Genomic DNA, 12991 nt, shown 5'->3' with positions numbered 1-12991 from the left:
GAATAACAGAAATAGCCCCTGTCCACCAACCTATCAGCAATTAGAATGTGATGGACAGACAGGACAATGAAACAAATGTCTATATACATAAGCCTCAGAATTCGGTTAATAACCATAAAGGAACCTGTGAGATTTGGGAAACCTAACTCCTAAGGCCCTGGTAAGAATCCTACACCAGACTGGGGACTGTGAAGAAAACACAATGTTTAGCATATTAATGAAAATTTATATACTTTGCCAATTTAATTGGTACAATCTGTTTTTGAGAATAAAAAAGAATAGATTTCCATTATTTGAACATAATTTACATATTACAGCACAAGAAAAAAATAGTTATGAACTACAAGATGGTGACGATACATTGCTTGTTAAAACACTTAATGATGGTACTGAAGATATTTATTTTGCTGAATCTCCCACTGTTGGCAGAATTTATGCTTGACTTGTTTATTATTTGAATCATGTATATTATAAACCAGCAGTGTGCAAAATATGCATATAGTAACATTTTCTCCAGGTAGATGCTAAAATCAAAAATATATAGCATATATGCATTATATACCTAAATTCAAGGGGACTCTATAAAGATGCAATATTTTTTAGGCTGAGATAAATTCTAATCCTGGTAAAAAAAATCTCAATTTTAGTTTATTCCTTTCACTAATTAAAATAGCTTTCCTAACCTAACATAAAATAATACAGTAGAAAGAAATTTCGAGAGGTATGTAATTTGGCAATTTTCCTCTTGGAATGGGTCTATGCACCCATCAGTCCAACAGCTATCTGTCCTATATTAAAAATGCTTCATGTTCACAGTCTTCTTTGATAAGATTTTTTAGATGTTTTTGTTGTTGGTTAAGTTCTACTTTTTCTCAAAAAATGAAGAGAACCACATAGGTTGGTGGACAGGGGCTATGTCTGTTATTCCTGAATATTTAAAGCAAAAACAATAAAAATTTACATGTGGATGTAAAATACAAGACAACAATGCCAAAAGAATAGACAAGAGGGTGGAAATGGAAGTACACTGTGAAAAGGTTCTTATGTCATATGTGAAGTGGTATAATATTATTTGAAGGAAGACTGTAAAAAGCTAAAACTGCATCTTGAAAGCAGAGAATTACAACTAAGTTTTTGAAAAGGTCTGTATTGGCAAATAGTAGAGATAAAATAAATGCTAAAAATACTCAATCTGAAAGAAGGGAGAATAAAAGTAAAATAAGAACAGAAAAAGTGATGAGACCAATAGAAAACAAATAGCAAAATGGTAGGTTTAAACTCAGTCATACCAATAATATATCGAAAATTACATGAAAAGTAAATGGTCTAATCACTTTAAATAAAAGAGGTGGTCAGACTGGTTAAAAAGCAAGACTTGACAACGTGATAGCTACAAAAAAATCTACTTTACATAAAAATCAGTGTGATTACAAGAAGGTAAAATATATATATACACCTTACAAATACTAATCATCAGACAGCTGGAATGGCTATACTAAAACCAGACAAAATAGATTTCAGAACAAGGTGATATGACCAAGAATAAGGAGAGCTATTTCATAATGATAAAGAAGGCAATTTATCAAGAAGATATAAAGATTATTAATTTACATTCAATTGACTGGAAATTTCAATACTCCTTTTTCAGTAGCTGATAAACAAGTAGAAAGAAAATCAGTAAGAACACAGAAGATGAACAACACTATCAAACAAAAAGGGACCCTTCATAACAATAAACCTATCAATTCATCCAGAAGGAATAGTAATACTAAATTTTTATTCACTCAATAAAAAAATTTCAAAATACATGGAACAAAAATTGACACAGATGAAAAGATAGATAATTATATAGTTTTTTCCATTCTTTTCTCAACAAATGATATAACTAGATACAACAGACAAAAAATTAGTAAAGATAAAGAAGATTTGAACAGCACTATCAACCAATTTGACTTAATTCCTGACATTTATAGAACATTTTACATGATGATAGAAGAATACACATTTTTTTTAAAAGATTTTATTTATTTGAGAGAGAGGGAATGAAAGAGAGAGTACATGAGGGGGGGGAGGGTCAGAGGGAGAAGCAGACTCCCTGCCGAGCAGGGAGCCTGATGGAGGGACTCGATCCAGGTACTCCAGGATCATGACCTGAGCCGAAGGCAGTCGCTTAACCAACTGAGCCACCCAGGCACCCAAGAATACACAACCTTTTAAAGAGATCTGTTAGAGTAGTAGCCACCAATAAAGGAGACTGAAGGGTGACTCATGAGTGCAGAGGAAAATATGATATAAAGAAAGCCAAGAGATAAAACTATTTTAAAAATAAAGTGTGTATCAACTGTGTTGGAAGAAGAAAAGTCAAGAAAGGTGAGAGAGAAAAAGGTACTGGGAATTTGGCAATATACTAGTAATTGATTTGACAAAAGCCATTTTAATGGAGGAGTGGGCTAAAAGTCATGTTGGAATGTATTTGGAAGTAAATGGAAGTGGAGACTGTAAAGGTATAACATACTCAAGATGTTTGGTTGTAAAAGGGAGCAGAGAAAGGGGTGGTAGCTAGAGAAGGGCATGTTCTCACGAGAAGTTTGCTAATTATGATGGGACTTATTAGAATATGCATGTTGAGGAAATGATCCATTATAGAGGAAAAAGTTGATGATACAAGCTAGTGTGACCAAAGTAAACGAGTAAATTCTTGAGAAGGTGAGAGAGGTTAGGATTCAAAGTACAAGGAGGATTTCCTTTAATAAAAAAAAGGAGACAAGTGGCATAACAACATTTTTAAAAAGAACTTTAACAAAAATCTTTGTAAGAGGTCAAATTATTCCATTTAGTAAACATTATTTAAATGGTTATAAATAATTTTTACCTTTTCTTCATATTTCAAGGTCACCGTTTTGGCCCAGTGATGAATGCGCATGACCTCAAAGACTTTTTTTAAAGATTTTTATTTATTTATTTGACAGACAGAGAGAGAGCACAAGCAGGGGGAGCAGCAGAGGGAGAAGGAGAAGCAGACTCCCCGCTGAGCAGAGAGCCTGATGCGAGGCTCAATCCCAGGACCCTGGGATCATGACCTGAGCCGAAGATAGATGCTTAACGACTGAGCCACCCAGGTGCCCCTCATGACCTCAAAGATTTAAGGGATAGACAGGTATGGCCTTCTGTCCTTGTCTTAAATGGCTACAAATTGCTTTGATTTTCTAGGGTTTTTTCTTGCCCCTCCCCCTCACAGTCAGTCCCCTACACGAAATCTGCTTTGTTGTGCTTACTTCCCAAGTAAGTACTTCCGTAGAACTACTAAGGCTGAACTAAGGCCATGAAAGAAAATCAAATAATAAATTGTATTATGCAAGGAATGTTAACTTTATACACAGAAATAAGTTATTCAAAAGCTCTGGGCTAAAGACAGTTAGCTATACACCTTTACTACAAAAGAAAGTACATGAATTATAGGATAATCCTTGTCTGTACCATAAATAGGTCTTATTCTCAAACTCTGAAGATCATAAATTTGTTTTCACAGTTTATTATCTTTGAAAGTTTGACTGCTATTAGACAAGTGAGAGAATTTCACAATCTCTACATTTAAAATAAGCTTAAGAAAACACTCCAAAAAATAAAAACATACCCAATTTGAAAATTAAATTGAAAATCAAAATGACATATTTAAAAAGGACAAAAGAATTCAGGTAATTCATTCTCATGTAGACTTAAATACATGAAAAATGTCCAACCCCACTGGTAAACACAGAAACACAAATTTTTAAAAATATCATTACTCACTAAATACACAATTTTTAAGTGAATGATAACAGTTGGTGCTTTTTAGAGTCCAGACTCTTACATACTACTGAGGCATTATAAGCTATTTCTTAAAGGGAAATCAGTCAATATACAATATAACTTTTGAACTCCATTTACATAAATTTATTTTATGAAAATAATTGTGGCTACTGTCAACGATACAGATGTAGGTGGTTACTGTAACAAAAATTGAAACCTAAAGGCCCAACAAAAATAGATTAGTTGAAAAATTATATCTACCATAGTAGCACAATGGAATTTGTGGTCATTTTAGATGATATGAGAGATTATTTGATGATATGACAAAATGCTATTTTTATAATAATTTGCAATATTAACATTTGTAATAATTTTATAGTACATATTAAACAGAAAAGCAGGTTACAAAAAATATTCATACTATTCTATTTTGGCAGAAAATTTATATATATGTAATAATTACATATATAAAAGTAATATAACAAAATATGTGATTTCTTTATACCTTTAAATTTTCTATAAATATTATAATTTTTTTTTCAAAGATTTTATTTATTTATTTGAGACAGAGAGAATGAGAGAGACAGAGAGCACATGAGAGGAGCAGACTCCCTGCAGAGCAGGGAGCCCGATGCGGGACTCGATCCCGGGACTCCAGGATCATGACCTGAGCCAAAGGCAGTCGCTTAACCAACTGAGCCACCCAGGCGCCCAAATATTATAATTTCTTAATAAGAAAAAATTGGTTACATATTTCAAAAACAGCAAGTGAGAAAAGATAAGTGAAAATTTTTTGCCATAAAGTACATATGAATATCTATTACCTTTTCTACATACAAATTAGGCAAACAGCACTTCTGTCCACTTAAAATATATTGCTTAAGTTTAGTTTTATATGAAAGATGGAAGTTGGGGGCGCCTGGGTGGCTCAGTCGGTTAAGCGACTGCCTTCGGCTCAGGTCATGATCCTGGAGTCCCGGGCTCGAGTCCCGCGTCGGGCTCGAGTCCTGCGTCGGGCTCCCTGCTCAGCGGGGAGTCTGGTTCTTCCTCTGACCCTCCTCCCTCTTGTGCTCTCTGTCTCTCATTCTCTCTCACAAATAAATAAATAAAATCTTTAAAAAAAAAAAAAAGAAAAATGGAAGTTGGGTTGAGTAGTGAGAAAGGGAAACGGTGTAAGAGGGATCTTTTACTTAAATAAAAGTAGGCCCAATAATAAGAATCCTGAACAAGGAGCCAATGAAACAGTCTTTGTCCTAGTTGTACTCTCAATGGCAATTTCTTTTCAGAATCCCAGAGAGAAGATGGAGGTTTTATTATTGTTTTTATTTATTTGTGTGTGTGTGTGTGTATAAGAGATTAAAACTCAATATTACGGTTTATTAAAGAAAAACAGTAAATAAGAAATGTTATTAAAACAGATATTTTCCATTGGAGGTGCATACTTGCCTTTGGGTTGTTTGCATCAAATAGACCAGTTGAAAGTCCAATCAGCAAGGAATTTTGGCTTTTATTTTTTGATGGTGAATCAGAGCGAGATCGAAGTGGAAAGGATTCTTCTGGTGAACATAAAATTGACTGAATTTGAGAGACTACGTTCAAGTGTTTTGAAAGAACCACTCTATGGAAAAATGGCTCTGGTTGCACAGATTTATCAACATCACATTTAGGGTGCTGAGAATCACCTATTTCAGGTCCTGTGGTATAAAGGAAAGATTTTGTGATGTCCATACAGTACTTAGCCTCTATGTAATATTGAAAAAGCACAGTCCTTAACACGAATCTAGCCAAAAACTATCAGAAAAACAAAATCAAAGTATAGATATGATTATATTACCTTATAAGTAATCTTTGATAGGATATAAGATTTTATTTTCAGAAAGCAGATTAATTTGCTATATACCTCCATTAAATTCAAGTTCTAAAATACTTAACATAATTTAAAAAAGTGTCATTAGCACTAGAACGAATTTCTACTTTCACAGTATCAGAATAATGTAATTTCCAATTAAAATAGGAAAAAGAAAAAAAAATAGGAAATGTGAAAATATATTGTTTAGACATGCATATTTAGCTCCAGTTTATCTTTGTTCCTACAGGTTAGACAGGAAAAATTATATTTCTCATATTTTATAATTAATATTATTAAAAACAAGAAGACAACTTACTTAATGTCCTTAGTATACTGGCTTAGTTTTGGCAAGCAATTCTTTCTGTTTTGAACATTTCATAAAATAATTGACCAAAAATTTTATTGGCCTTGTTGCCAAACAATCCAGGCTTATTAATGAGAATCTAGTGCTCTATGCCTATTACATTTTTTAAACAATTGAGGTGACTGATAAAAAAAATGCTATTAATATGTTGTCCAAATAAAACAGATTCAGGTTAACAACCTTCCAAAAGTAGTCTAATACAATGAGACTTACTTATATCAACTTCACTAAGGTGGTCCACATTGTTTGGGATTTCATCTTCAGAAACTTCATTTTGCTGAACAGTGATCCTATCTTCCAACCTGCCCAGATGGATACATTGGTAGAAATACAATTTACTAGAAATAAAAGCACTCTTAAAAAAAAAAAAAAAAAGGAGAACAAGTTCACTAGCATCCTGTGGTCCCTCTTCCAAATATTTTCCTCACTTATGTGTGTGGATATATATATATATTTCCTCTCATAAGTACATTGTATTTTTTACCCTGTTAAAACCTTCACCAATCATAGTCACAAAAACCAGCCTCACCACTTCTTATAATTGTGGTTCCCAAAATGTGGCCCCTAGACATTAGGAACACACAGAAACTTGTTCAAAATACAAATGCTCAGGAGGTGCCTGAGGCGCTCAGTCGTTAAGTGTCTGCCTATGGCTCAGATCATAATCCCAGGGTCCTGGGATGGAGCCCCACATCGCCCCACATTGGGCTGCCTGCTCAGGGGGAAGCCTGCTTCTCCCTCTCACATTCCCCCTGTTTGTGTTGTCTCTCTGTCAAATAAATAAATAAAATCTTAAAAAAGAAATAAAAATGCTCAGGGCCTCCCTGGACCTATCAATCAGAAACTTTGGGGGATAAGGCCCAGCAATTTATTTTAATAAAACCAAAGTAATTCTAATATTTGCAATGTTTGAGAACCACTACTTCAAGCAATCAAAATGCCCCTTAATAGCAGAGAATATAAAACAATTATAATATACTAATACTATAAAATATCATGCAGCTGTTAAAAAAATGAAATAAAGTCTATGTGAAATACTGTGGAATGATAGTCTATAAATAAATATAAATAAACATATATTTAATATATATTATATAAATAAAATAAATTAATATATTTAAGTAAGCAAAGTAGAAACAAATATATATATTTAATATATATTAAGTAAATTTATTTATAAATATAAATAAAATGAATATATTTTATAAATAAAATAAATTTATATTATAAATATAAATAAAATATATTAATATAAATTGATAAATTGATAAATAAAATAAATTAATATATTTTATTAAGTGAGCAAAGTAATCTACAGATCAATTTGTATTAAATGGTGTTAGGTTTCAAAAAATGGTGTGTGTAGTGCAGTATATAGAATGATATACACAAAAGTTTTAACACTCAAAAATTAATTGAAGAAAAAAGGTAAAGAAGAACTGACAGTTTTTATTTCAATATAGCTGGGAATTATATTCATGTATTATATATTTTTTTTTAACAAAAACTTAAAGACTGGAAGAATACAGTCCAAAGTTTTCAAACAAACACAGAAAAAGATGTTCCACATCACTAATCATCAGGGAAATGCAAATCAAAAGCAAGATATCTCAAATCTGTTAGAATGGCTATTAACAAAAAGACAAGAGGTAAGTGTTGGTGAGGATGTGGACAAAAAAGGAACCCTTGGGAGGCCTGGTTGGTTCAGTCAGTTGAATGTCTGCCTTTGGCTCAGGTCATGATCCCAGGGTCCTGGGATGGAGTTCCACATCCCAGACAGCTCAACAGGGAGCCTGCTTCTCCCTCTGCCTGCCACTCACCCTGCTTGTGCTCTCTCTCTGACAAATAAATAAATGAGTCTTAAAAAAAAAAAAAAAAAGGAATCCTTGTGCACTGCTGGTGAGGATGTAAATAGTGCAGCCACTATAAAAAACAGTACAGTTTCTCTAGAAATTAAAAATAGAAATATCGGGGCGCCTGGGTGGCTCAGTTGGTTAAGCGACTGCCTTCAGCTCAGGTCATGATCCTGGAGTCCCGGGATCTAGTCCCGCATTGGGCTCCCTGCTCGGCAGGGAGTCTGCTTCTCCCTCTGACCCTCCTCCCTCTCATGCTGTCTCTCATTCTCTCTCTCTCAAATAAATAAAATCTTTAAAAAAAAAAAAAGAAATATCATACAATCCAGTAATTCCACTACTGGGTATTTATCCAAAGAAAACAGAAACACTAATTTGAAAAGATCTATGCACCCCTATGTTTATTACAGCATTAACAATAGCCTAGATTTGAAAGCAACCCAAGTGTCCACTGACAGACGAATACACACACACACACACAGGAATATTCACCCATAACAAGGAATGAGATCTGGCCATCTGCAATAACACAGATGGATATAGAGGGTAACATGCTCAGTGAAATAAGTCAGACAGAGAAAGACAAGAACTGTACGATTTCACTTATATGTGGAATCTAAAAACCAAATGAACGAACAAATGAAGCAAACAAAAAGCAGAAACAGAGCCATAAATACAGAGGAATAAACTGGTAGTTACCAGAAGGAAGGGGGGTGAGAAGATGGGCAATAGGGGTAAGGGGCAGTGAGAGGTCCATGGTTCCAGTTATGGAATGAGTAAGTCATGGGATAAAGGGAACACAGACATGGGGAATACAGTCAATGGTATTATAACAGTGTTGTATGGTGATAGATGATAGCTACACTTGTGATAACAATAGTTTAAGTACAGAGTTGTCAGAAACTAATGTAACATTATGTGCCTACTATACTTCAATAAAAACAACAACAAAAACCAAAGGCACCAGTAACTTATCTCTGCAAGTTCGGCTTATAAGCAGTTTTTGTTTTCTTAATTCTTTTTTTGTTTTTTTTTTTAAAGATTTTATTTATTTATTTGAGACAGAGAGAATGAGAGATAGAGAGCATGAGAGGGAGGAGGGTCAGAAGGAGAAGCAGACTCCCTGCCGAGCAGGGAGCCCGATGCGGGACTCCATCCAGGGACTCCAGGATCATGACCTGAGCTGAAGGCAGTCGCTTAACCAACTGAGCCACCCAGGCACCCTGTTTTCTTAATTCTTTGTAATTCATCTCAAATTTAAATAATTTTTTACTTTTTCAGTTTTAAATTTTGAAAATTTTTCTATTTTTGGTTTTCAAAGTTTTTATTTCTGATCATACAAGTAACACTTTTCTTCATTCAAAATGTAATGTTCCTTGGTTCCTCAGAAAGTTAAACATAGAATTACCATACACTGCAGCAATTCTATTCCTAGCTATACACTCAAAAGAATATGGGTGTGCAAACAAAAGCTTGTACACAAATATTCATACGAGCACTATTCACAACAGCCAAAAGGTAGAAACAATCCTGGAAATGACCCACTGTCATCTGCTGAATACCCATCAATTGCTTAATGGATAAAAATATATGGTATATTCAACATAATGGATTTTTCAGCCATAAAAATGAAGAAATGATATATTCTACAACATAAACTTTAAAAACATTATGGTACGTGAAAGAAACCAGATACAAAAAGCCACATATGGTATGATTCCATATGAAATATCCAGAATAGGCAAATCTATAGACAGAAAGGAGATTAGTGATTGACAAAGGCTGGGGGAAGGGGAAATGGAGAGTGGCTGTTTAACTGGTATCAGGGTTTCCTTTTGGGGTGATGAAAATGTTCTAGAACCACATAGTGGTAATGGCTACACAACACTGTCAATGTAATAAATACTACTGAATTGTACACTTTAAAATGGTTAAAATGGTAATTTTATATCAATTTTACCTTGACTAAAAAAAAAATGCAATGTTCCTTTGAGAATTCCCCATAGTAAACTCAAAGCTCAGTTGCCTTTACTGTCATCAGTTTGGTATACATCTTACCATATTTTACCTTGAATTTTACAGAGAAATAAATAGCATTATTTTAATATATGGAAATGCCTTTTTATTCAATATTATTTTATTAATCATTTGATAATTGGGGTATATTTCCATATTGATACATGAAGCTACATTTTATTCTTTAGAGTGCTATATACTATCCATAATGCAGTATACAGAAAGTTCTTTATTTTCAGCAACTTCCTTATTAATGATTAGACTCTTTCAAATTATTTGCTATGATTCTCCTACAATAAACATTCTTGCATATGCCTCTTTGTGCCCATGTATGAGTAATCTTAGAGTAGATACCAAAAAGTAAAAATGCATTATTACAGGATATGCAAATTATTATTTTTTTAAAAAGATTTTATTTATTTATTTGGCAGAGAGAGAGAGAGCACAAGCAGGGGGAGTAAGAGAGGGAGAAACAGGGGAAGTGGAAGAGGAGAAGCTCCTCAGCAGGGAGCCCTATGCGGGGCTCACCCCTGGACCCTGGGATCATTACCTGAGTTGAAGGCAGACACTTAACCGCTTAAATGAGCCACCCAAATGCCCTCGATATGCACATTTTAAACTAACAAAATTGGCAAATGGATTTCCAAATTGGCTCTCCCAATTCTTATGTGTGCTTGCAATGTATCAATGCTCCTAGTTCCCAATCTCTCACCAATATTTGATGCTATTACTTGCATTCCTCCTGGCTTCATGTTATTTTGTGAAGAAACTTTGACTGGCAAAACATCTGGACTCTTGCCCCGCCTTTTATTTATTCCTCTTCTTTGAGGAAGAACAAGTATCTGACATTCATACATTCATAGTTCTCCACTGAGTAAAGTTAGTCAAAGAACTTAGGAATTTGATGTCTTTTTTCTCATTGTCTTGCCTCTATAATCCATAAAGTATATATGTGGTTTCCTCCCTTGTAAACAGCTATATTCATATTCTTTCCCCATTTTTCTCTTGGACTTTGGTCTTTTTCTTCTTTATTTGCCAAGTTCTTTATGAATTCTGGATATTAATTATTAGGCTGTCTCCTTTCCATTTGTTGACATTTGGCTCTTTAATAAATCTGACAGTTTTGTTGAATGGCTTTAGAAATGGAACTTTTATTTTCAAGTTGTGTTTAAGTGCTAGATACTCTGTGTAGTATAGAGAAACAGTATTTTTAGCCATTTCATTATTAGACTATTTCAAATTATTTGCTATGATAAGCATTCGTTTAATAATAAGCATTTCTGCGTATGTTTTTTTGTGCCCATGTCGAAGTACAGCCCTCTTCCTGTTTTTATAAAGTTGTATTGAAACAGTAACACTTATTTGTTTATGTATCATCCATGGCTGCTTTTGCACTACTTTGGCAGAGTTGAGTAGCTGCATCACAGACCAAATAGTCTATCCGAGGCTGAAATATTTATTATTTAGCTCTTATAGAAAAAAATTGACTGTCCCTGTTACAGATGATGGCAATGGAAGAAACTGCCAATTACTTTTTATAAATGAACCATAACCAAGAATAACAAAGTCTAACAATAATTTCCCGTAACCAAAAGGAACTACAGATGACTCTCGCAAATATTAATACAAAAATCCTAAAATACATAAGTACCTTAAAATAATATGTCATGACCAAGAAGAATGTACTTAAGGTATGCAGGATGGTTTATGTTAAGTAATCCATTAATATAATTAATTATACAGCTGACCCTTGAACAATGTGGAGGGATGGGGTGCTGGCTGAATCCCCTATGCAGTCAAAATGTGCATGTAAATTTTGACTTCTCCAAAACTTAACTACTAATAGACTACTGTGGACCACAGCCTTAATGATAACATACACAGTTGATAAACACATATTTTACATGTTATATGTATTATATGCTGTATTCTTAAAATACCTTTTTATTTTTTTCAGTATTCCAAGCTACACAGTTCACCTGCAAGTTTTTTCAAATTGCCACAAATCTCCAAAAAATTTTCCAATATATTGGGAAAAAAAAAATCTGTGTATAGGAGGAGCCATGCAGCTCAAAACTGTATTGTTCAAAAGTTAACTGTACTAATAATTAAAGGAAAACATTTATATAAACAGTCATGCCTAATGATGGTTAATAACAGAAGCATCTTCACTAAAGTCAAGAACAACACAGAGGTACCCCCTATTTCCAATATTTGACATTGTATAAAAGATACTAACCAAGGCGATTATAGAAAAAAAAAACTAGTGTTAAAAAAATTGGAAAGACATAAAATCATCACTGTTTTCATATGATATGATTGTATATCTGAAAAAAGCAAAAGATCCAACTGAAAATCTATCATGAACAACAGTAGATATCAGTAAGATAGTGGGGTACAAAATCAATATAAAGAAATCTAAGCTTTCATACACACAACCTTCTAGTTACAAGATCTCATAGAAGAATAGGGACTAAACAAAGAATAACAAAAACAAAAGAAAAGAATGTATCTAGGAATAAGCTTACCAATAAAAGTGTAAAGCCTAGATGAAGGAAACTATAAAAATACTCAAAACTTACTCAAAAGAAAGGCCTATCATGTTCTTCTTGGACAGGAGGAACACAACAAGTTGATTTCCCCTATGTTAATCTATGAATTTAATATCCCAATAAAATACCAATTGATTTTTTTCCTGGGGAAGGTAGGCAAAATTTAGTAAATTCTAAATTCAAAAGAAATTTTACACAAGCAAGAATAGCCAAGAAAACCAAAAAAGGACAATGAAATTAAGAAAATTTAGTATATATTAAAAGTGGCATTTTTAATCTAGGCAGGAAAGATGAACTTTTTAATAAATACAACTGGACAACTGGGTAGCTATCTGAAGAAAAACTAAACCCATACCCCAGGATAAATTCCAAATAGATTAAAGATTTAAATGTAAAAAGTGCCCATGTTGAAAGTACTAGAAAAAAAAATTGAAAAATTCTTTGAGAATCTTAGAAAGAACAAAGTATCTCTGAATGATTATTAAAATCCAGGTAAACATGACAATTAAAAAAACTTCTGGGGGTGCCTGGGTGGCTCAGTTGTTAAGCGTCTGCCTTCGGCTCAGGT

At 33.5% G+C, this 12991-nt stretch overlaps 1 protein-coding gene across 5 annotated transcripts in view; it reads right to left on the bottom strand.

Annotated features, from left to right (window-relative positions):
- NEK1 (NIMA related kinase 1) overlaps positions 1 to 12991 on the bottom strand; it is a 274969-nt gene that overhangs the window by 76352 nt on the left and 185626 nt on the right. For all 5 annotated transcript variants that reach the window (XM_035022721.1, XM_035022720.1, XM_035022722.1 and 2 more), the window contains 2 exons: positions 6216 to 6304; positions 5236 to 5483 (listed from right to left, as the gene is read on the bottom strand). In XM_035022721.1, coding sequence (XP_034878612.1) covers positions 5236 to 5483; positions 6216 to 6304 — 337 coding nt within the window. The remainder of the gene's footprint in view (positions 1 to 5235; positions 5484 to 6215; positions 6305 to 12991) is intronic.

Source organism: Mirounga leonina, unplaced genomic scaffold, assembly GCF_011800145.1.
Source record: "Mirounga leonina isolate KUSES-001 unplaced genomic scaffold, KU_Mleo_1.0 Mir_176, whole genome shotgun sequence".
In the NCBI taxonomy this organism is placed as follows: domain Eukaryota; kingdom Metazoa; phylum Chordata; class Mammalia; order Carnivora; family Phocidae; genus Mirounga; species Mirounga leonina.
This window is presented reverse-complemented; position numbering and strand designations above follow the sequence as displayed.